Below are 24,347 nucleotides of genomic sequence, written 5' to 3' on the forward strand. Positions count from 1 at the left end.
TAACATCGGTTTCTCTCCGGGCGTGTGAAATCGTGGAGTCCTATTGAGTTCAATGGGCTGCCTCCCACGTGTAGCCACTTCGTTTAAAATAATGAGGATCGCGCCTTTAATAACTGCATTAACAGGGCAAAAGGGTTTTTCTTCTGGGAGTGGGGGGGGGAGCCTTCCTTGCTAACTTTTAATTGTTACAATGCCTGCCAACATTTTTTCTGGTAGGTTTTCTGTGTGCCGAGCAGAAATTCTGCCGGTGTGGCTACAGCGAGGGGAAAAGACGGCACCTGCTGAATTTCCTCTGCGGGGATCTTCCAAGAGGAGCAGTGAAATATCTATGTTATGTGGTTGCCAAATGAGTGCCCGTTCACAGCTCTCCATTTTCTAATACCTATTTTGTTTTATTGGTGGGATGGCCGCATTGATCCAGAAGAGCTAATATCTGCCTGATCCTATATACAATTAGGTTCCCTAAAATCTACATAGGATCGAACTGTTGCAACGCAATATATGCCTGCTTAGATCTGACCCCAATATAATTTAATGGTGTTTTACTACATGTTGGGGGGGGGGTTATTGGTTCGTTTTTCTTTTCTTCTTGTTTTAACTACGTATTTTGTGTGTTTCTATCTTGTATTTCTAATGCTGTCAACCCCCCTGAGATCTTCGGATGAAGGGCGGAACACTAGTTTAATGAACGATAATAATAAAGATGGTGTTAACGACGCTTGAACAATGCAGCCCACTGATTTTAATGAACTTGGGCGCACCTAAATCTGCACAGGATCGGGCTGCGCACACAGGCAAAACCGCCTGGTTTTTTTGGGGGGGGGCGCTCATTCATTCAGTAAAAAAAACTTGGGTGTTAAGGCAAGCTTTTCTGAACATAGAACTTACTTCAGAGATTAAACTGCCAGGGGTCATCTGGCTTGTACAAACGAAGTTTCTTCTTCGCTCTGAACTCGGAGAAATAAAAACGAGAGGAGAGGCCTGGCAGGTAGCGAGCCGGGAGGCGGGACCCGTCCTTCCTTGCAGGGGGAGAGGCGAAGCACCTGCCGGAATGCGCCTTAGGGCGCAGCTGGAGGAAATGGGAAAGCGCTCCAGCAACAGGTGCCGAGGGAGATCGAGCCGAGGGAGGAAGGGAGTTGCACGCAGCGGCTCGCTCCTTTCCAGATAATACTAACAATAACAATAATAGTAAAAGGCGAGGCTTCCCTTCCCAAGCGGAAAAGCAAGGCCAACACCTCCCTGAGTTAGGAGTAGAGGGTGAGGTTTGTTTGCGCAGAGGGATCCGGCCGGTGGGCGGAGGAGGCGGCGCCATGGCCTGGAGCTGGCGATGGCAACACCTAGGGCTCTTTCTCGGCCTCAGCTGGCTCCCGACAGGTGAGTCGTGGGGGGCGGCGGGGACCGGAGCTGGAAGGGGAAAAGGAGCTGCCTCCCGATCTCCGTGATCTTTCGTCTTTTCCTTGCTGGCGGCGACTGGTTTTAGTAGACGATTGTCTCCTAAAGTTTCCTCCCGTCCTATTCCTTCCTGCTCCTTCGCTTGTTTACAGTACCTTCCTCAAAGGCAGGTCTCCGAGCTAATCAGGCATGTTTTAAGTCTCTCCATATTGTTTTTATTTTGATCTTCTTGGTCCCAGGGAGGAGAGGTGGTAAAATTGCCCAGCATATGTGTGTGTGTCCCCTTTTAAAATCGTATTGCTGTAGTTGTAAACTTAACATGCACACAGAGTGGATACATATGTAAAGAACTTTTGTCCTCGACAAAAATACAAGTAAGAAAGGGTGGAAATCTATGTACTAGCTAGCATTTGGTGTAAACAGTTTAGCCACAATTCTATTTACTGTACATATATGTAAGCATGTGAAAAGTTCACTAGTTTATCTCCCCATTGCCCTCCTAGATATTAGGTGCAGTATACTTTAAATAAGATGTTGATTATTATCAATAGAACTGTAGCTTGGCTGCTTTGGAGGAAAATGATGTACAGTGCAATGTGTAATGGCAATGAATTAGACTAGATGGAAGTATGCCTTATTGGTTTCACTAAGGCTTACTTCCTGGTAAGTATAATTGGAACTGCAGTCTAAATATATTTCTCGTGTCTATAATTCAGATATAAATTGTATTTTTAAACAAGTGTCTTCACATTCTGTCCTGTATTAACAGTGCTCACTTTAACACACAAAATAGAAGTTACAGCCTTCAGCCAAAGATAGGTTGAGCCCGGCCCTAGTTTAATTTATTCCCGAGTAAATACATTTAGGATTGCAGTAATAATGTCACAGCCACAAAAATAACCAGTATGTGCACTTCTTAAGCCCCTGGCCATTCATTCTTGTAAAGGCGCTTCATTCCAACTAGGTGCTGTCAAGTGTGTTTGAGTAACTCTATCTAACACAGTGTTTATATTATGTTATCTCAAGTACTGTTGATATCTTTGGTATTGTTAATGCCTTGAATACTTTTCTAGTATTATCGTGTATACCTATGATAGGGAAAACACAGGAGTCTGGCTAACCTAATGTGTATTTAAAAGCTGTTTATTAGTATTAAATAGTATAGCGATAGTATTATATTAAATTGTATTTGGCTATAATTGAGATTGTATTTGGCTATAATCCCTCATGAGCTTTTGTGGCAAAACCTACACACAAGCCTGCAACCTCCCTATTGCATGAGTCAGGAAAAAAATATTTGTACTCTGTTAAATTCAAAGTGCTAGAGAAGTCGCAACCCTGATTTATCTATTACAATGGAATCGTGTGTCAACTCACAAGTAAGAGCCATTAAATTCAGTGCTCCCAGTGATAGGATTTCAGCCTGACATATGAGTTGGGGCAGGATATTTTACACATATTTGATACACATATTAGCACAGTTGCTCATGACATATTTTTATACATCACTGGGAACCACTGAAGACTAGAGTCAGGGGTGTGTGTTTAATAGTATGTTTTAATTATTGTAACCCACCCTGGGACCTTAGAGTGAAGATTGGAGGAGGAAATTAATAGTAAAGCTCTGTTTTGCAAGAGCTAGCGTACAGGCTCAAAACTAGCATGTTTTCAAAAATATACAGGTGCACATCATGTGTAACCTAGGGATATAGCCCAGGTAGTAGAATGCCCTTGCAAGATACAATGGTACCTTGATTTTCGAACGTTGATGAACATTTCGGTTTTCAAACACCTTAAATCCGGAAGTAAATGCTTCAGTTTTTGAACGCGCCTCAGAAGTCGAACATGCCACAAGGCTTCCTCTGAGTGCAAGATCTTAAGGCCTAGCAGTCGGATATTGAGTTTTTGGTTTTCAGACGTTTCAGAACTGGAACGGTCTTCCAGAACGGATTATGTTCGAAAACCAAGGTACCACTGTACTTGGAAGCAAGCAATAGATACAAGGCCAGAGCTCTTCCAGAAAATGAATTCTTGAAAAAGTTGAACAAAAAGTAGTGAGGGCTGTTCCAAAGAAGAAGAGAGATTGGGGATTGTTAGTACCAGGGTAAAATCCAAAAAGGTGGTAGAAAAGGGAAAGTTTTCTTTGACATGGCAAACTTTACTGAGTGGACATGATGGAAATGGCATGTGAGAAAGGCATAAGAGGTGCAAGAAGGACACAGGGCTGTAGCTCAGTGGTAGAATGTCAACTTGGCATGCCAAAGATCCCAGGTTCAAACCTTGGCTTCTCCAGATAGGGCTGGGAGACACTCCTGTCTGAAACCCATGGGAAACCCCAGAAGAAAAGGCTTGCTTAGTTTAGGGTGAGTAAAACATCTAATGCATGGGTAGGCAAACTAAGGCCCAGGGGCCGGATCTGGCCTAACTGCCTTCTCAATCCGGCCCACGGACGGTATGGGAATCAGTGTGTTTTTCCATGAGTAGAATGTGTCCTTTTATTTAAAATGCATCTCTGGGTTATTTGTGGGGCCTGCCTGGTGTTTTTACATGAGTAGAATGTTTGCTTTTATTTCAAATGCATCTCTGGGTTATTTGTGGGGCACAGGAATTCGTTCATTCCCCCCCCCCCAAAAAAAATACAGTCCGGCCTCCCACAAGGTCTGAGGGACAGTGGACCGGCCCCCTGCTGAAAACGTTTGCTGACCCCTGATCTAATGGATTAGCAAACAAAGACTCACAAAAGGGTGTGCTGGTTTGGGTCGGGTCTTTGAATGGATTGTTTCCAGGTGAACAAAAGAAATGTGACCGCCATTTCCTGCTTGGCGAAAGGAAAATGAGTTTCAGAGTAGAATTGTAGCGCAGACTGTAGAGTTCTTTGTTAATTGTTTAATAGTATACTTCTTGTGGAGACTCTGAATGCTCACGTACGCTTCTGCTTGTCAAGTGCCCAGAAAGCATGAGTCCAAGCAGTTTTCTGTTCGCCCTGCTGCTTTCTCAGGGAAAACCCCACTCCTTAGCACTGAAACACAGCTATCTGCGGAAAACCAAATTGACCTTCACTCCGATTCAGAAGTAAGGAGCGCGTTTTCCTAGGTGAAAGCGGAAGCCTGGATTAGCCCTCACTCTCAGGGTTTTCAATAGCCAATGGATTGGCGATGTAACATTTCTTTGATTGAAATCACCCCATTATATGAGGGATCCTTGTGCTCCCTTTTAGTTTCACTGGAGGGTGTTGGTGGGAACTTTCGTGTACATTTTGTCCTAATTTGCTTTTCAGATCACTCTCCCAGGCAAAATTAAGACTTTTAAGGCACAGCACTCATATAGGGATATGCAAGCATGCTAGTTCCCTCTGGCATCAAATGTGACTGAAACAATCAGTTTCCTGTAGGTTGGATATGGATCTTCTCTGCTATAGCAGGGAGTATAAAGTTCCAAACATAGATTTCCCACAGATTTGGCCAACCTGAAGAACTCACATTCCCCATTTGTGAAACCATTGCGCCTCCCCTCCCCTTATTGTGAGAGAATACAAGGCCTTCCCTCATCCCAACTTCTAGGACATCCTGAATAAAGCTGTCGTTTACACAGCTTCTTCCCTATGACATTTTTACATCTATCTTACACTTGCTCCTGCTGCTGGTAAATTCAAAGTTTATGCCACTGCTGTCTTCCAAAGCCCTATCAGATCCAGAACTAGGAAAAAGTAAGTCCAGTAGGTACAGACCAGACGCAAACTGTAGACTATGTCTGCACAGGCACACAAGTAATGAACCAGTACTATGAAAAACTTGATGTAACTTTACTTTTTTTTAACTAAATCTCTGTATACTTAGTTTGCTGTCTGCATTGGTAGATCCCCCCCCCCCCCCGGGGCATAGGGGTGCTTTTCATATGCTTACTGATAGCTGTTGTTCATGTTCTTCATTGCAGGTTGCTTCTCCATCCTGGTGACTGTGCCAGTTGCTGAGCGATACACAACTTTATTTGCCTCTGTGACCCTCAGGTGTGACTACAGTACCTCTGCCCCACTGCAGGATGTGCTGGTTACCTGGCGCTATAAGTCCTTTTGCAAGGATCCCATCCTTGACTACTACAGTGTTGGTGAGTGCTACTGATTCTTGCGGCCACCACCAAGGATTGCTCTCCACACACATGAGAAGAGGCAGGAAGGAGGGAGGGCGCCCCAGGGAAGACAGTTGTTTGACTTGTTGTTCTCCAGAGCCAAATAATGGGGAAGCTGATCTCTTCAGTCTCTGAACCAAAATGGATGGAGTGATAGCTAGAAGATGCTGCTTTAGGAAATGACTGCTTGTGCTTTCACTTTTAAGACACTGTGTTATCTTTGGGATGCTTGAAATCATAGAGCATGGGTAGGCAAACTAAGGCCTGGGGGCCAGATCCGGCCCAATTGCCTTCTAAATCCGGCCCGCAGACGGTCTGGGAATCAACATGTTTTTACATGAGTAGAATGTGTCCTTTTATTTAAAATGCATCTCTGGGTTATTTGTGGGGCATAGGAATTCGTTCATTTTTTTCCCTTTGAAAATATAGTCCAGCGCCCCCGCCCCAAGGGTCTGAGGGACAGTGGACCGGTCCCCTGCTAAAAAAGTTTGCTGACCCCTGCCCTAGAGGGCTATGTGATTTTAGGAAAGGGAGCCTTTCACTTTCAGTCATGCTCTCCTTTGGCTCTAGTACTTTCAATTCAATAGGAAAAATCTGAAGTTTAAGACTAATTTCTCCTCTAATTTCTCCTCTGAGCTCAACCAGAGAGTGTCAACAAATTCAGGAAGAGGATTGAGACTTGTGTTGCACTGCACTTTGGCCTGTAGTCTGACATGGATGAACCCCAGCCCACCTTCTAAGATGGGGGGCAGGGAGGGACTATCTTTAACCTCACACCCTCTTTTCAGAGGCACCCTAGAACCAATTTGGAACTTGTTGCGATATTGGAGAAGGGATTATATCCCACATTGGATGAGGAGCAAAGGTCCCTACAGTCAAAAATGCTGGCAGGCTATCAAGGCTAGCCAAAAGTTGTGAGCCTTTTACCCATCTTCCTTCAGTCTGGATAGGCTTAGTGAGATGCTCAGAGTTCTTGCAATCTGAACCATGAATTATAGCTTTCACTATTGTAAAATTAGATTAAAAGTATTGGGTTTCCAAAGCATTGTTTTGGTTATCTGTATGGTCTAATGTCCACCAATTTTGTCTTCCCTCTTTGTGCCAAATCCCGATAGCTTATCCTTGATTCAGACTGTGAATGATGGGATTGCCAACTTTTTCAAATATATCCCAAAGTCTCATCCCACATTGTTTCCCCATATACCCAGCAAAGTTTGCAGTTCATATAGCATCAGAGCTTGCTGTCTCCAGAAGTTAATTGACTCTTTGGTAATTTCTCCTCTCTACCCCCATAATTTTTTTCTGTTGTTACCACTTATAAAGGGACAGGTAATAAACATAGTGTGATCTTTCCTCACTGGAATTATAAGGAGCACTATTATGAATTTAATACTTTGGATTTAAATAAGCTGGCATTCATGTTGTAATTCATCCCCTTTGTTTCTTGCAGCCTATCAAGCAGGCCTCGCTATTGGCCAGGACCCTTCCAACGACTGCAATGACAATCAGCGGGAAATACGCATTGTTGCTCAGAGAAGAGGGCAAAATGAACCTGTGCTTGGTGTGGATTACAGACAGCGGAGGATAACCATTCAGAACAGTAAGACCATTTGAGCAGGGACTGGGAAACTGTGGCCTGTAGAGGTCTCATTAGTGCTAAGGAAACACAGCCTTAAGCAGCACAAAGTAATTGTATCTTATGGAGGTGTAAATGACTCGGAATGTAGTTTCAGCTCTCCAAAAGTCTGTTTGCACAATAATTTTTGCAATTCAGGAATGTGCTGTCATGGTATGAGAAGAATATCACCCAGTTGCCTACTTTCGCCATGCTGTGTTTTTTCTTCATAGAAGCAGATCTCCTGATCAATGAAGTGATGTGGTGGGACCATGGAGTCTACTACTGTAATGTTGAAGCTCCAGGAGATACAAGCGGTGACTCAGACATAGAGGTCAAGCTCATTGTTCTCAGTATGTAACACTGTTCTATTTTTTAAATTTTATTTTAGGGTGACCGTATCTTCATTTTTTTCCTTACCATTTATGAAGTTTTAGAGAACAAAGCATGGAGAAAAATGAGCCATGCTCTGATCCTAAAGATGTTTACTTCCAGGGTTATCGCTTATTTCAATCCACATATTAAAAGGGGAGAAGAAGACACCAGCAATTCCTTATCTTGTACAAAGACAAGAGCCGTATCTCTTGCCTCTGGCCCTTCCGAGCACTGGCATTCAGTTCTCAAAAGGCTGCCCTCAAAAGGCTACCGCGAGATAGGAGGACAGTATTTCTGTATGCAACTGCTGCAGCAAGGATCCTACTTGCAAAAATCTGGAAGGGAAATTACAGTGGATGCTCGGGTTGCGAACGTGATCCGTGCGGGATGCACGTTTGTAACCCGTGTCTGCGCATGCGGGGGTTGCGATTCGGTGCTTCTGCGCATGCGCAAAGCACGATTTAGCACTTCTGTGCATGCACGATGACCGAAACTCTGTGTGAACACCATGTCTGTTTTGGATGAGAGAAGATTGCGGAAAGCTTCCTTTTGGGTGCAGGAAGCTCATTGTACAGGCATCTAGTAACAAGAAAAGCAAGGTGGTGGGGGGTGATAATAGTTTTGAATGTCCTCTTTCCCCCACCAGACTGGCTGACTGTCGTCCTTATTGTCCTTGGTGGCCTCCTCCTCCTCATGCTGATAGGGGTGTGCTGGTGCCAGTGTTGCCCTCAGCATTGCTGCTGCCATGTGCGCTGTGCCTGCTGCCCAACTCGCTGCTGCTGCAATGAGAAAGGTAAATTGGAAAGCAGGCTGTCTGCCCCTTGCATTTGTTCCCAGGAAAACAATAACAACAAAGGTAAAGGGTAAAGGGACCCCTGACCATTAGGTCCGGTCGTGACCGACTCTGGGGTTGCAGCGCTCATCTCGCTTTATTGGCCGAGGTCATGTGGCCAGCAGGACTAAGCCGCTTCTGGTGAACCAGAGCAGCGCATGGAAACGCCGTTTACCTTCCCACCGGAGCGGTACCTATTTATCTACTTGCACTTTGACGTGCTTTTGAACTGCTAGGTGGGCAGGAGCAGGGACCGAGCAACCGGAGCTCACCCCATCGCAGGGATTCGAACCGCCAACCTTCTGATCGGCAAGTCCTAGGCTCTGTGGTTTAACCCACAGTGCCACCCATGACAAAACAGGTGTATTAAATCGAAAGTTGTTTTCGTACACGCTTTAACAACAAGCAAGCCACTTGGACGTCCTCTGTAGGATTTGGGGTGGTCGTGGAGGGGAAATACTGCTCAGGTGGAAACCTAACTGCATGTTATCCAAAATGTACACAAATAGGAGGGCCTTCGTAGTTTCCTCCAAGTAGTTCAAGGTCACACTTTATTCTCGCACCAAGCCTGTGAAGTAGATTAGAATAAGAGACCATGATTAGCCTAAGGTCACCCAGGGAGCTTCATGGCTGCGTCAGGTTTTGAACCCTGGTCTCCCAGGCCCCTGATGAAATTCTAACCACTATGCCCCATCTCCATCCCTTTCTGCCATTTGTGTTTACTCTTCCATCAATGTATAAATGCTCTCTTCATGGAACATGCTGAAGTAGACTATAATTTTATGTTAAGGGCATTGTGTAGGACAGAGTTTGCTAAACTTTTGGGGCCCATGGACACATTCGTGAACAGCAGAAACAGTCATGAACACCATGTGTATTTATTAAATTTATTTCCCACCTTTCAGCAGCACAACACGCACACATAAATATAATGCAAACTACTCCATTGGCTACAATAGAATGCTCCTTTCGAGCCTAATTTCAGCAGGGCGGGAGTGGAGTCTGTGGGCGCCGGGGAAGTCCTCTGCTGGTATTACATTGGCAAAGCCCCGGTGTGAAGGAATTCAGGATTGTACTTTCAATGTTAGAAAATTTAGTTAGAGAGCCAGTGTGGTGGTTAAGAGCGATAGACTCGTAATCTGGGAAACCGGGTTCGATTCCCTGCTCCTCCACATGCAGCTGCTGGGTGACCTTGGGCCAGTCATACTTCTCAGAAGTCTCTCAGCGTCATTCACCTCACAGAGTGTTTGTTGTGGGGGAGGAAGGGAAAGGAGAATGTTAGCCGCTTTGAGACTCCTTCGGGTAGTGATAAAGCGGGATATCAAATCCGAACTCTTCTTCTTCCAGAGTAAATATCTGTCTGAAAACAAAATCACACATTTGTTGTGGGCAGACCGTATTGTTTCATGCCACCCCAATCTTGGAGCGGTGCAAGATTCCAGGGGTTCAAAGCATTCTAAATCAAGCAAGGAGGAACTTCCCTGTCACTAATTTTGGTTTCCAATATTGCTATTCTATAAAATGGAGAGAGAGAGAAAGATCTCCAGAGTGCTTGAGTGCACCTGTATAACATCTATTGCTTTTTCTGTCCTCTAGTGCTGGAACGACATCAGTTTATGAAACAAGCTCAACAACTTTTCCCATGGATGACGCACCACTCCCAGTCATCTTCATATCAACTAAACCCATTGCTACAGAGAGGTAGGGCTGCGTCTACAAGTCCCAAGGGAGTGAATATATTACAGCAGTTTAATGACTTGGATGCTTGTGGTTTGGCTTGATGGTGATGCTTCTCCCAGAGGTGAAAGAGCACCAGAGGCTACCAGCCCAGCTGCTCAGAGGTGGTGAGGGTCAGGGCTGATTTCATTTGTTACACCGGCAAGTGGAAGCATGTAATCTGGTATCCGTAAAGACTTTGCATCTTGTTTCCCATAGTGACAAGCCAGTTGTTTTGGAGAAAGCCCAACAAATGTTTCTGGGAATTCCACAACCAGGGGTGAAGAAGAGAAACCTCTCCCGTTGTTTTGGGGGGTGTTTCTTTTTTCGTACATCTGCAAACCTTGAAGTTTCCCAGGCCTACCAGTTCCTCTCTTTTGTACACAAATGGAGCAACTCTGGGCTCCATGAGGATCCACGCTCACAGAATTAGATTTCTATTTGCATTTCAGAGAGATTGCCCCCCTCTGGATTTCTTTTTGTAATCCACTTTTAAAGCCATCTAAGCTATTCACCATAATTACATCTTGTAGCATAGTGAACTCCACAGATTAATTATGCCTTGTGTGGTGATGTACTTTATCTGTCTTGAATCTATTGTCATCCAGTTTCATTGGGTGACACACACACACACACCGAGGGAGAGAGACCACTTTTCTACCCTAGGCAAAATTTTACAAACTGAGTTGCTTTTGTTTTCTAAACTAAAATGCTCCAAACAATTACTGTTATTTATTAAATTTATATACAGCCCTTCACACGAAGATCACAATGTAGCCTTTTCTCCTAAGGAAGGTCCTCCACTTGTTGATTCCTTTGCCTTCCATTTTTCTGCACTTTTTGAAGCTGTCTTTTTGGCAAAGGGGTGATCAAGGCAGGTACTTGCCAATGAGGTCACGTCCACTGTATATGCATTTGGAGCAGACTAATTGATCTGCTGCTACTACATCTAGTTTGAGTCTCTGTCTTAATGCTAAATTGGAAGCCTTTACTTCTGGGCTAGCAAATCTGTCCTCCCCCCCCCCCCCAAAGATGCTGTTGTCCTCTAGCTCCCATCAGCCCAAGCCAGCATGGCCATTGGTTAGGGATGATGGAAGCTGTGGTCAAGCAATATCTTGGAGGGACACAGTTTCCCAGTCCCTCTTGACCTGGCTTTCTCTCATGGCAGGTGTCTTTCTTCCCTCTACCCTCCTTCTGTTCCATAGATATGTCTCTGCAGAGCAGTCAGCCACGGATGCCTCCACTTACCCAGTTGCCCTCCAACAAGCTCTTGGAGCAGCTTGAGTCGGAGGTCAGGAACCTTGGCGTTTCCCAGCCCATGATACCTCCGCACCACGTGGAGAGCAGTCGTCATCCTAGCATCCTCTCCTCTCTGGGCTCAGAGATTGTGGAACGCAGAGTGATCCAACTGCCTCCCATCATTGAGCGCATCCCATCCTCCCGCAGAACTAGTGGTTCGTCACGACCACGGCGGTCGACATATGCCTCGCGACCTCGGAGCCAGGCGAGTGACGACGAGAGGGAGAGGAGGAGGAGGCGCTTGTCTTTGGATGAAGACGACGATTCCTACTCCAGTTACGACCGGGAACTCCGGAACAGACCTAGAGACCGCATAGTCGAGAGGCAGAGGGCTGCCAGCCATTATGACAGGTCTCGGAGTTCTAGGCCAGACTTATCTCCCATTTTGCATGGTAGGAACAGTTCTGATTCGTATCCTGAGGAGGATAGAAGGGAGCGTTCTGCACGGCATCCCTCTGACAGAAGGTATTCAGGGCAGCGGGCTTATCGACCTCTCAGTCAGAGGAGCAGGGACTCTTATCGCCAGGGCCGCCGCCGCCGCCATCGCAGCTGTTCTCCACCATCCCGCCGGGAGTCGTGGAGTTCATCTGACGAGTACGAGCGCTTCCAAGGGAACAGCAGGCGGCATCGCCAGCGCCGCTCTCCAGACTGGCCAGAGAAACCCCCTAGTTACCGCTCGGTAGAAATCATCCCAGCCAAAGGCGACAAAGCCAGAAGCCTTGCGGAGCAGCAATCGGTAAACTAAGTGTGACAAATATTCTCTTTCATAATCTCATGGGTTTGTAGCTCTGCACCCTGCTGCAGGCTACTCTCTGGCAGAGGCTGAAGACAGGAACCATACAGAAAGGGATGCCTTGTGCATTTGCACAGGGCTGCTTTCTAAAGCTTGTGCCCCTCTTCAAAGACACGTGAATAGGCTCAAGAGAAGCATGGTCAAGCTCATGGCTATTTCTGAGCAAGGCAAACCAGGCCCTGCTTGCCTCTAGCCTACAAACACTGCTTCTTTCCTTGCCCCGACAAGGGCTCAACAAGTTACCAGGACTGGGGCATGGCAGTGAGTAAGGAAGGGAGATAATGGGGAGGTGCTCTGGGGTGGGGGCAAGGAAACCATCAGGCTGAGAACAGAAGGCAACACATCTTTTAAGCCATTGCGGTGCTTTTTCCAGCTAATGGGTATGTGGGAGCATCTATTCTAGCCCAAGAGCAAATAACAAAACAAAGCACTCCAGCCAAGAAGCTTCAGATTCTCTTCTTGGCCAGCATGGTGTTGCTATTCTGGTCTGGGGCATGGTTTGAGTTCTGGTTTCTGGTTTGAGTTCCATGCCCCCACCGGGGAGGGGGTTGGACTTGCTGGCTTTTTATTATTTTCCCAACCTGGCTGCCGCTTCTGCATTGCCTTCTTCTTCTGCTGCCCCAACCCTCCCTGGTAAGTTGCTGAGCCCTTGCAAAGAAGAGAAACAGCAGCTCTAAGTAAGACACACCCAAGCATTTGCATGGAAGCACAGTTGTTGTTTTTGCAAGTGCTCACTTGGAGCACGTGAAGAAATGGAGCCCCTTTGAAGGCAAACAGTAGGAAAGCCTTGTGCGTCTTTAGAAAGGAAGCTGTCAGTGGTGTTTGTCTGGAGCATACTAGTTAATCAAACATTGATATGTCCCGGCCCTGTCGATGAGAGTCAAAACTGCACGTGACTTGTCTCATGTAGTTCTCCTCCTAAGAGAAAAGTAGTGGTAGTTGTGGTTTTCACAAGGAGCAAGCAAGTGGGCAGGGGTAGGTGAAAATCTGGATTAGAAAACTGTAGCATTAGGGTCAGACCTGGATCAGATACCTTTCCACTGCTGGTCTGATCCGAGTCAGGGGCTCCACATTAGCATTTTCAACAGAACCTTTTTATGCATTGCAAATTATACATGAAGGCAGCCCAAAGGTTTAAAGCCCCCACCTCCCACTCTAAGACCCTGATCTGGATCAAGCCCCCACACCAACTTATTTGTAAAAAAAAATTAACTGTGCACACTCCAAAAACAAGACAAAATACCTTTCACACAGAGGTGGAGCTGTGAGACTAATATCATGTGCAGCTTATTCTTAAAGCACCCAGCTGTAGTAGCACTTCGTTTCCCAGCTGAAGGAGGAGAAGACACCTGCTGTGAGATGAGAAGGGCAGGAATGGTATATTCCAGCTTGATTCACCAATATGTGATAGTCATTAATATCCAAAGTTGCATTGCTGCGAACCACCCTTCTGTATTGCATCCATCTTCAACCAGAGGGAGCCTCATGAGTGCTATCAGCCCCAAATAGCTTGTACAAAGGTTCAAAATTTTGGAGCTAATTGACAGCATCCATCATTCAGATGAGCATCATTCAGATCAAGCAGCCTCAAATGAGACTGTGGTTGGGTTAGCCCAGTAGGGAAAGTATTGCTGTTTAACAGCCTGGGAGGGAGGGAGGGAGGGTGAGTGAGTATCAGTGACCTGTTGCGCTTTTCCCCATTATGGCTGCTTTCCAGATGCTTACTACCTTTCTTTTTCTCTTATAGGAAAAAGGCAGTTCTCGCAGCGGAAGAAGCGTTGTCATCTAGCCTTTTCTTCCTGCTATTGTAAAAAAAAGTCTGCAAATCAAAACAGTCATTAGCTGTTCAGTGTAGCAGCCAACAAAAGAGGAATCTGTTTCATCTCAGCCACCTTCAGCCCGGATTTCCTCATCTTGGACACTTTGATTTCCAATGCAGTGGTTCATGAAAAAGCATCGTTTTGCTGATAAAGCAGGAATGAGATGGAACTCCTTATCAACAACATCTAGTTCCCGACATCCCTGCTCTAGGATTTGCTAGATAGTTGGCTTTTAAAAACACACTTTGTACTGGAATAATTTGTACAAGATTAATTGCTTTATTTTTGTACAAATCCTGCAACTGCATACCCAGTACACCTAAGGTTAATACATGTTGAAATTAACTGATTGCCAATGGCCTGACTCAGAGCCTGACGAAAGTAGCCTTGGATTGCATCAGACTTTGCAATTTGATATTTACATGAACCGGTTACTGAATGAACTGTACAAGACAGCTCAGTTGCTGAGCAATGTGAGCAAACAGAAATTAACCAAGATAAACATTCTGAGGATTTGGTATTGTAATTCAGGTAACTCACAACTTACGTGCATTTAACCTAAGCACATTCAGCTTTACACGGTTGGCAATTAATAATAATAATAATAATGGGGGCGGACGTCCAGGAAAAAAGACTTTGGCAATCCCACCTGGAATTGAACCCAACGCGTTTTGGTTATATGTTATTTTAGCTTTACACACTATCCCTGGAACATAACCCCCTGTGTAAGTTGAGAGTTGCCTGTACTTTGATTACCACTGTACATTAGGACCTAAGGCCTGGTTTATAGATGCACTTTCATCACTTGATGGCCAACAGATGAACAAACTCCCATTGACTTGTGTTCAAGGAGACTTGTGTGAGCCGTGAGACATTTTTGATGGCACAAGGCAGCTCTGCCAAGTTCTTAGGATTTTCTTGTCCTGCAGCAGGCCCCCATTCCCCCATCTCACAGCATGCTAAACTAGCAATCTTCCACCCTCTCTGGAGTGGCTTAGGGAGGCAGAAGTAGAGGAGGAGCCAGGAGAGCTCCATTGTACCAGTGGCATCCCACTATTTCTCCTCTGGATCCATCCCATTGAGTTTGGCTTGAGGAAAAATGGAAGTTCTTTTCTAGAGCCAGAATGGTGCTGTGACTGCAGTGCTGGACTTAATGCCATGAAGACCCAGGTTCAAATTTCTAGTTGGTCCCCAACACCTAAATCACCTTTGGCCACTCACTTCCTCTAAGACTAACCCTTCTCACAGAGTTGTTCTAAGGACACAAAGGGTGTTATAAAGTATGCTGCTCTGAGCTCCTTAGACGAAAGATGGGATACTAAAATACGTGTGGTATCATTCAACAACACAGGTTATATGACATGGGGAACAGGCTCAAACCAAAATAGATAAATGTGATGTTTTATTAAAAAAGACTTCCTAAGGAACCCTTCTTTGTAGAAGCTTCCTCTTTTCAGATGATGTATAGCAGAATGAAAGGTGCCTATAGCAGATATTTGCAGATACCAGATCGCACCCAAATGGAGACTGAAGGTTATCCATTGCGTAATCATTTGATTTTTTTTAATCACAGACAATAAATGTGCACCCAGATAACTGGTGTGCCACTAAGTGTAAAAAGTAGCTAACAAAAATGTTTGTTCTGTTTATCATTTAACTTCTGTAAAGTACATTTACCTGTTTTCTGAAATGTAATTGCATCTTCTACACTGTACTAAATGTGAAATAGATTGTTAGAGACTATCAATTATATGTAGATTTAACAAGAGAACAGCTAGTCAGTGATTGGTACAATGTGTGTATTTTCCTTTCCTTTCATGTTTTTAAAAATATATCCTGGGTTTTTTGGGGGCAGGTTGGGGGATTACTACACAATAGTTTTTTCTTTCTTTTTTATCACTTGAGCCAGTGATATGTCACCTCATGATATGTCTGGGCTTCTAGGAAGAAGGAACCAGATGACCACAAGGCCCAGTGCTAGCACCTGGCAACTTGAAGCAGCTGTTGGGACTCCAGTAGCCGGCAGGCCTCCTCCATGCCTGCTATTTGCGTCTTTGAGCCACCATTTCAATTTTTATATTTTTAAGAAACAAAATTTGAATTCCATTTAAGAGCTTTGATTTACCGTTAGGTGGGTGTTACTGATTTTTAAGTGTCAAATAACAGCAAAAAGCACAAAAACAAATCAACAACAACCCAAAAGGAATACAGGGTATTGACAAGAGAAATAAAAAATCAGTTAAGTGTTTTACAGCAAATATAGGGGCTGCCCCGCTTTTCACTGCAGTTGCCGTCCTCACATACCCCTTTGCCAACCGCCCTTCCCTCACACCTCATCAAGCCCTTTCCCTTTACATTTTACCCATCTCCTCACCTATTCCCCACATCTTGCCCTAGCTCCTTCCCCAAGCCCCACTTGCTTTTAAAGGAGGGGAAAGTAGCATGCTGCAAAATGTATTTGGAGGGCTCCGTCAGGCCCCCAAACTTGGGAGTTAATGACCCCTGGAGTAAAGGGTTAACTAAAAACTTTTACCATGTGATTCATCAGATTGTTTTCCTTGGGACTCCACACTTCCGAACCTATCTATTGCAAAAGAGCAGATGTGGAGGAAGCAGAGACCTATGACCCCTTAAATACATCTATGTGAGACTAGTGAGTCTGCTTTGCTTTCAGAGGTGACATCAGCTGCTGCCAGTAAGAAAGGTAAGTGAAAAAAGACCTGTCTGTATGTATAATGCAGATCAGTTAGGGGAGATATTGAACATGATACATTTCAAGAAATTTGAATGTGGAGTGTACCATCTTGTACTATTTTTCATTCAACAATATGTCTTGGGTGGGCTGTGGGGATATTCTCCAGTACAGGGGAACCTCGGTTTTTGAACGTGTCCGCTGCCAAATGTTTCGTAAACCGAACGCTGAAAACCCAGAAGTGAATGCTTCTGTTTTCAAACACGCCTTGGAAATCAAACGGCTTCCAAGGCGTGTTTCTCAATTTTCACCATAGACTTGGCTGACAGCCCTTTGATCCCCGGTTTTCGAACGCTTCGGAAGTCAAACGGTCTTCCGGAACGGATTACGTTCAAAAACCGAGGTACCACTGTATTTGTTACAATTTTTGTGCTAGTACAGTACATACAGTAAGTATATACTTGTTGGCCACTGATTTGCGATTTTGTTAGGCAGGTGATTTTATTACTGATTTCAGGCTGTTTGTCACCATGTTATTTTTTAATTTTTTAAAAAATGATGGTGGTATAGAAAAATAATAACATAAATAATAACAAGAACTTGCACAAACAGATCCTGTGAATGGGTGCGGCAGAAGGGAAAAAGCAAATAGAAATTTGTAGCTGATTTCAGCAGTGCTATGTGTATTTGGTTATTGGTCTCTATTAAAGTATGGCGGTAGTGTCGCATTTTCCTTACAAAATACTGACAGAGTGCTTTCTTTGCAGCACTCTGTACAACTGTAGCATCAGAGTCTTCTGAAACAGTGACCTAGATCATGCTTCAGTATAAACCTTGGTCTGTCGCTCTAATCCTTCTCCTTGCAAATACCCTTACTGGTAAGATCTAAAGTGCTTTGATATGGCTTCAGATATGCTTTGCTTGCTGAATATAGGTTCCTGCTATCACCATACCCGGTTATACTGTTGAACTAAACACGAGTCAAAAAGTCATTGGGAAAAGGGGGGATAATCTAGAGTTCTTCGTGTATTCTACAGCTCAAAGTCAAATAACTGCAACTCCAAATACTCCACTGTCCTTAGACACGAGAGAGTATTTATTATTAAATCTGTCAAACGATTAATTACTTTAAAAATGTAGTTATTCATCTAGTAGGCTGATTCATTTAGGTACTGAAAGGGCCACATTGCATTTCTTTTCATCAGATACAGTACTGTGCATTTGATGAATGCTGTATCTTGCCATCCTATACAAGATGAAACCCTAGTCCCAGGGTTTTGCTTATGTGGAGGTTTTCTCATAGACTGACAGACACGCCCGATCAATTGGGGCAACTGGTTTGAGTACAATCTTTAACTCACAGTGAAAATGTTAATGAATTTTGCCAGCTAATAAATTAAAGCTTGTGGCTTTAAATTCTCACTCCCACCCTTTGCTCAGAAACAAATTCTGCATAATAGCAGATTCAGAAATGTCGTAGTGCAAGGGATCTAGCATTCCCCCTGCCTATGCTGTTTATGGATCTTGACATGCTGTGTAAACATGTCTGCGCGCGCGCACACACACACACACACACACACACACGATATGTGCCTTGCTTCTGAAGTTCTTAGGCAATACCTGTATCCAGCTGGACACTAAATTACAGAAGAGAATTTAAATTCATTTTCCCCTCCGCTCCCCTCTCCAGAAGTTGATGCTAAAGCCATCTCAAAGAGGCATGTCCGTAATGATTGGATGGTCATACCTGACGCAATTGCATTTTATGTGTTTGATGCTGTGAACAAAGTGTCTCCTAAAACTGCTGAGTTCTTGTATGGTGCTTTCCAGAATCCAATCATTCTTGAGACAAGGTATGTATGGTGATGATGACACATTTCTGTCATTGGTGGCGGTGGTTCAATTGTGGAGATTCAAGCTACAGGAACAAGATTATAGAAATAAACCAGCTTTACAGTGAAAATATGTACTTGGGATATTGTTAAGTTGTGGGTGAACATATCAGACAACACAGCGATTTCTCCAAAGCAGCTCTTTATTTGTAAGCTGGAACAGAACTGAACTGAAGGGCTCAGTCAACTTGCTTATATAGAGCTCCAGAACCTCGTTACTGTAACAACTTTCTAAAACTATCCAATCACTGAACGTCACTTTCGATCCTTCATTTGCATAACTATCTACAGTATCCCCCTGCTGGCCCAGGGTGAGAACTTCAGTACATAACAGATATATTTCTCCCCCACTAAAGTGTGGACAATGTGTGTTTGTACTCGACTGGCTTACAAAAAAATGCTACGTGTGCAAACCTTTCTCTTTCAGGATTGCACTGCTTTTGGCTAAGGGTATTGGCAAACTCCAGTGGGTGGTATAGTTGGTAGCATATTGGCAGAGGTGGGATTCACCCACTGTGTGTTTTGCCCATCCTGGGAGGCCAGGTACAACCTAGAACCTGCAAAGCACTTGAAAGTAGGGATGGGGGACAAATTCAATTCAGTTTAAATTTAAAGCCAAACCTATCAAATCCACACTTTCCAGAACAGTGCAGTATGCAGACTGAAATACTGCTAACCTTCAAAACTCCCATTTTGCAATGCACTTCTCCAGCCAACCAGTGCCTACAAAAATGCATATCTCAGGGGAAAGTGTGCATAAGAATGAAGGTATTAGTGAAAATAACATACAAAAAATGTGTTATGTTGGGGAAAATTGCTTCCAAAAATGTGTGCATTAGTCAAAACGACATATAAAAAATGTGTTGGGATAAATTTTCACTAAATTGCTGGTGAATTTTCATTAGTTATTTTTTTAAAAATTGCTGCAGAAATTTGGAGAACTGAATTTAAGATTGGAAAAATGAGAAGTTGAGACAACTGCAGTTAGCAGGTCCTTCCATCCATACCAGAATGGGTTTCATATGAATGCCTGCTACCTCCTCCCACCCCATCTTCAGGCTGCTACCAGATGCAGACAAAGATGGCTCGAACAAGAGCCTCCTCCCTTGCATTTTTTTTGTCATCCAGCCTGGTGAAGAGTTATAGTGAACATAAAAGCTTGTTGTGGCATTCTGGTTGGCTTAATAAAGGATAAGAGCTGTAGAGTTTCCTGGGAGCTCTGGAGAACATGGATGGCCCTCTATAAACTGAATGAGGGAGCAATATATTTTGGGAGGGTTCAGGTTGTGAACCTATATGCCCAGCCTATATATGTGTGAGCCATAAGCCCTGCATCACAAAAATGCCACAAGCCTCCAGTGTCTTCCTCCCAAAGGGAACAGATTTAGGGTATGCGGTGAATCCCTGGAAAGCATAAAAATACTGTGTATGAAATGTTGTCTAGCATCTCATCATTACAGGTTTCTATTTCCTTGCAGGAACTTCTTGATAAAGACAACAACTGAAATCAATCGAGCATTTCAACAACTGATGGAGAATATACATGGTTTATGGACAAAGGAAGAAGCAGAACCAGCACAGCACTAGGACCTAAACGAATCTGTGGAGTGGCCTCTTCCTTGTATTCATCAGTGGATCATAATGTGCAGAGGGTTATCTTGGTATAGTTTTTATTACTGTATTACCATTGCATTTTATACTGTGTATAAAACAGATAACAATTATAACAGCCGACAAAAAATTAAAGATGAAAAACAAAACTATAAAATAGGCATATGGAATGAGTAATTGGACATGAGTTAAATTAACACAGTCCAAGTAAAGACTATCAAATTTACCAGATCATTAAGTTTAGTTTCAGATTTGCCAGGCTTGTGATGAAGGTTATCTTGAAGATGATGCTTCCACTGTATATGTCATAAAGGAATGCCAGTTCATATAAAAAGTGTCTGGAGGTTCTAGCACTTGTCAAAATCTCAAATTATGCTTGATTTCCTCCATTATAGCTATATTCTAGAGTGAATGGTACCAAGCGTCCAGTGTAAGACTTTGGGCTGTTTTCCACTGAATTGCAATTATTGTTTGTGCTGCCGAGATCATATATAAGACCAGTTCTTTTGACCGTATATTTACATCATCAAAAAATCTTCAGTCACATGACTTCCAGTGCCTCACGAAGCATTGCAAGTCATGTCCAAGGCTTTGCAGGGCCTTGGAGGTGGAGTCTGAGGTCTTGCAGGGCCTTGGACATGACTTCCATGGTTCCCAGGCACCGCTGCGGAGCTCACAACGTAATGTCATGGCTCAATGTGAGGTCAGGATGTCACATTATGTCGTAGACCATAATCTAGGGCCCATGTTGGCACCCCTGGATCCAACAGAAGTCAAGCATGGCTCTCTCTCTCTTCCCATCCTGCTTCCAACTTCTAACTTTTAGCTCCCATAACCCAACTCTCACTCCTGGCCTTTGTCTTTGTAAATACCAGCAGTTTGGGGAGAGGGTCCCACCTATTTGTCATCTCGCACAGAGCCACTTCCTTTGTTACCTTAATGACCCATACTTCAACAATTACCTCATCAGGAAGTTAGCCTGGCTTTTCCAGGAATTGAAATTGGATCCAGGAATTTGAAAGGCACTCAAGCATACAGCCTATGTCTCCTAAACTCAGAACAGTACAATTTAGAAACAAATCCTTTTCCCTCTCTACCCATTGTGTTTAATAAATTGTGTTAAGGGTCTCAGAGCTTGTGTTTTTACATGTTCTTTTATAATAAAACTATCAATTTGATGGAAATAAATCCAGTTTGTGTTAAGATTTGACGAAGTTAATTTTATTTGGTTACTGGCTATAGGCTATAGATAATTTGTATAGAAATCTTGTAATGTGTATACAAGATTTGCAGTATTCAAATTGCTTATCTCTCCCTTGCTGGAAAAAAAAATCTGGGTGAGTTGATATTGGAATTAATGGAAAAACAATAGGTGCAAATTTAGGTTGCCATGTTTTCCATATCTGAATAGTACAATTAGTAAATGGATTTGGTATAGAGTTCATTAGATCTGGTTTAAGATTCTCCTAGCAAGAAATGTTTAGATAGTTTGATTTCCCAGTGTTTATTCGGTTTCTCTTTGATTATATATCATAACCAACTCAGTTGAAATGCAGAGTAGTAGAAATATAAATTAGGTATACCCCATCCATCGAACTGAGCTCTGCGAAATAAAAAGTATTGACTTAGTCTAGGTTTTTTTCTTTTGCAAAATAAAATTATTATTTTAAGTTGGTATGTTTTCCCATGCTGCCACCAGAGGGAGGAAGTAGCCATTCTTCAGCAATGACAGGTTATGAAGTCTTCCCACAAGTCAACGATCGTGAATCATCGCAAGTAGCACAGCATATGTGCAGCTCCAAACTCTTTGGAAGAAGATTGTGCTTTTAAAAATGAAGTAAATAATTTGAATGCCTCCACATAATAAAATGTTATATATTACTCACAATTATTAGGATTCGGCAGAGAATTTAGCAGTTTCCAGCATCTCCTGCAACAGCTTCCTTTGTGAAATGTGCTGCATGGCTGTAGAAAAACCAAATTAATAATGGATACAATGTCACTTACATCTGTATACAGGGACCTATATTTTGGTCCTGTGGGGCAAACCACCTTCTGGATACAGCCCACAAATCAGTTAGAAATGTGATTGAAAATCTGCCTTGGGGAACTCTTTTTAGTGAAACATTTCTTTAAGATTTCCTTAAACTATAAAATGACTTTGCCACGGGTGTGCTTTTTTTGTACTTGAAGGATTAGTGCACAGCATTTTTGTTAGTTTAAAATCTGTGGTGGATTCGCCTTATAATCCATTTGCATGAGTCACAGCATATTTCTTTGACAGTAAAGGGAAAAGGACAGTTTTGGGTAACTCCTTCTGGTGTATTGTCATCAGTACAGCTACTGTATGAAACAAGTGAATTTTACATTCAGCAGGTTAAGTCAATTCAGTATTGGAATGTTTTGGATATATTATTTTGCAAGAATGATGCAAATGCTGGTCTGCTTCGGTCTTTGTGTGAGGAAACTGCGTGTGGAAAAAGAGATTCACCGTTCTGATCCTTTTCAGATCCCAGGAAATTCTCACCATTATGAATGTTAACTGCACTATCCAGATCCATTTGCTTCATCAAGTACATCTTCATTACACCACTGGTTCAAGTTTTGCTCGATTCATAAAGGGATCTTCCTTCCTTTCTGTGTGTTGATATGTATTGTTTGATACGGGACTTCTGGGGAAGTATAGGAATTGTTGCAACTCTATGACAGTTAGCAAGTCCCCTCCACTTTTCAATTTTCACACTCCTGAAAATTAAGCTGAAATATGCCCCACCCTTTGCCACCTGTAAATGAGGTTGTGAAATAGGGAAGGTTTGGCTCAGTCCTAGTATTACCCTGGGCATCAAAAGAGTTTGAAGAATGTAGAGACACTCAGCAAATCTGACAGGTCACTGCCAGAAACAGTTTTCTAGAACAGCGGTAGTGTCCACTGGGCCAGTTTCTTCAATGACAGGTGAATCTAGACCAGCAGATGCGTTCCTAATCTCACATTTGCCTGTGAAATGTTAGAGTAATACAGCAACACTGCCATCTTTGAATCTTGAAAGTTTTGGAGCAGCACAAATGACCGTAGCAATATTATTTTAAAATATTCAATGTACTGTTCACATGTAGTTCACTTGTCGTGATGAAAAAGAAAATACTGCACAAGAGGCTTCTCACTAAAAAAAATTTCTTTGAAAACAATTAGGGATAAAACCCAACATTTTTTTCTGGGTTGTTTTTTCTTTGGGAAAGGGGTGTTTTTCTGGTGTTTATTATCATGTGGCATCACTAACCTGCATCATGTAAGCCTTAGGAATTGGATCACTGCATACCTCACCCATTATATTGCCTCTTAAGAAAAGGTCATTCTCTAGTATTATTTGCAGTGTGGCAGTCAAAACACTCCACAAACAGGAATTGTCTATACATTGTACACGCTTCCTTCAGAATATTGTACAGAAGTAACTACCTTGATTTAATCTGTCTTAATCTTAAAAAGGACTGAATTATGATACACCGTAAAGTATAAGAAGAGAGATTTCACAAATGGAGCAAGTAGTGTAGGGGAAAATACTGCACTGTATATATGTACTTTTTAAAACTTGTCTATAGATTGGCATTTGCTATTTTAGACTTCGGATTTTCCGCTAATGTCCTTATTAAACGGCAAACTACCGGTATGTTTCTTGGTGATATACCAAACTCTGGCTGCCCTGTGGCTACAACATTCGTGTTCACACATATGCAAATTTTCCCATAAATAGAATCCGATTTAGCAGGCTTCAGTTTGTGGTAGAAGAAGTTCACCACATTCAAAAGGCAAAACATTAGTTACTTCCACTCTGACAGCAACATCGAGAGTATTAATCTGTTTTTTTCACCAAGTTGTTTTCCTTAGTAACATATTTGACTGCTTAAATAAATGTGTGTAAAGCCACTATCACTTGCCAAAAAGTAAGTACCGTTGATTTTAATTGCTCAAAATATTTGTGTATGTGTGTGCTGGAATTCTTTCTCAGCAATTAGAAAGAATATCATTATCAAGATGAAGAAAAGCGACACGTCTAGCATGTTTTCGCAAACCATACATTAACCAAGAGCAACCAAACATGGCATCAACATCAGGGAAAGAACTTCATCAGTTTGGGAACCCATGATCTACATGTATTTTACCATCACTTATCTCTACCCTGTTTTACC

The 24,347-nt window shown here is 43.1% G+C and overlaps 2 protein-coding genes across 2 annotated transcripts; both read left to right on the forward strand.

Moving 5' to 3' along the window:
• The first annotated feature begins 965 nt into the window (after positions 1-965).
• On the forward strand, positions 966-15,738 carry ILDR1 (immunoglobulin like domain containing receptor 1). The gene is made up of 8 exons (XM_081908835.1): positions 966-1,374; positions 5,326-5,496; positions 6,968-7,117; positions 7,366-7,485; positions 8,154-8,300; positions 9,936-10,040; positions 11,261-12,090; positions 13,895-15,738. The coding sequence occupies exons 1-8, from the start codon at positions 1,311-1,313 to the stop codon at positions 13,934-13,936; spliced, it is 1,629 nt and encodes a 542-aa protein (XP_081764961.1). The 5' UTR covers positions 966-1,310; the 3' UTR covers positions 13,937-15,738.
• Positions 15,739-16,506: 768 nt separating this feature from the next.
• Positions 16,507-21,367, forward strand: LOC309368618 (apovitellenin-1-like). Its single transcript, XM_081908836.1, has 4 exons — positions 16,507-16,671; positions 17,427-17,537; positions 18,350-18,512; positions 20,030-21,367. The coding sequence occupies exons 2-4, from the start codon at positions 17,477-17,479 to the stop codon at positions 20,136-20,138; spliced, it is 333 nt and encodes a 110-aa protein (XP_081764962.1). The 5' UTR covers positions 16,507-16,671; positions 17,427-17,476; the 3' UTR covers positions 20,139-21,367.
• Positions 21,368-24,347: the final 2,980 nt, after the last annotated feature.

The sequence above is a fragment of the Podarcis melisellensis genome, assembly GCF_964234715.1.
Source record: "Podarcis melisellensis genome assembly, chromosome: 4".
Lineage (NCBI taxonomy): Eukaryota > Metazoa > Chordata > Lepidosauria > Squamata > Lacertidae > Podarcis > Podarcis melisellensis.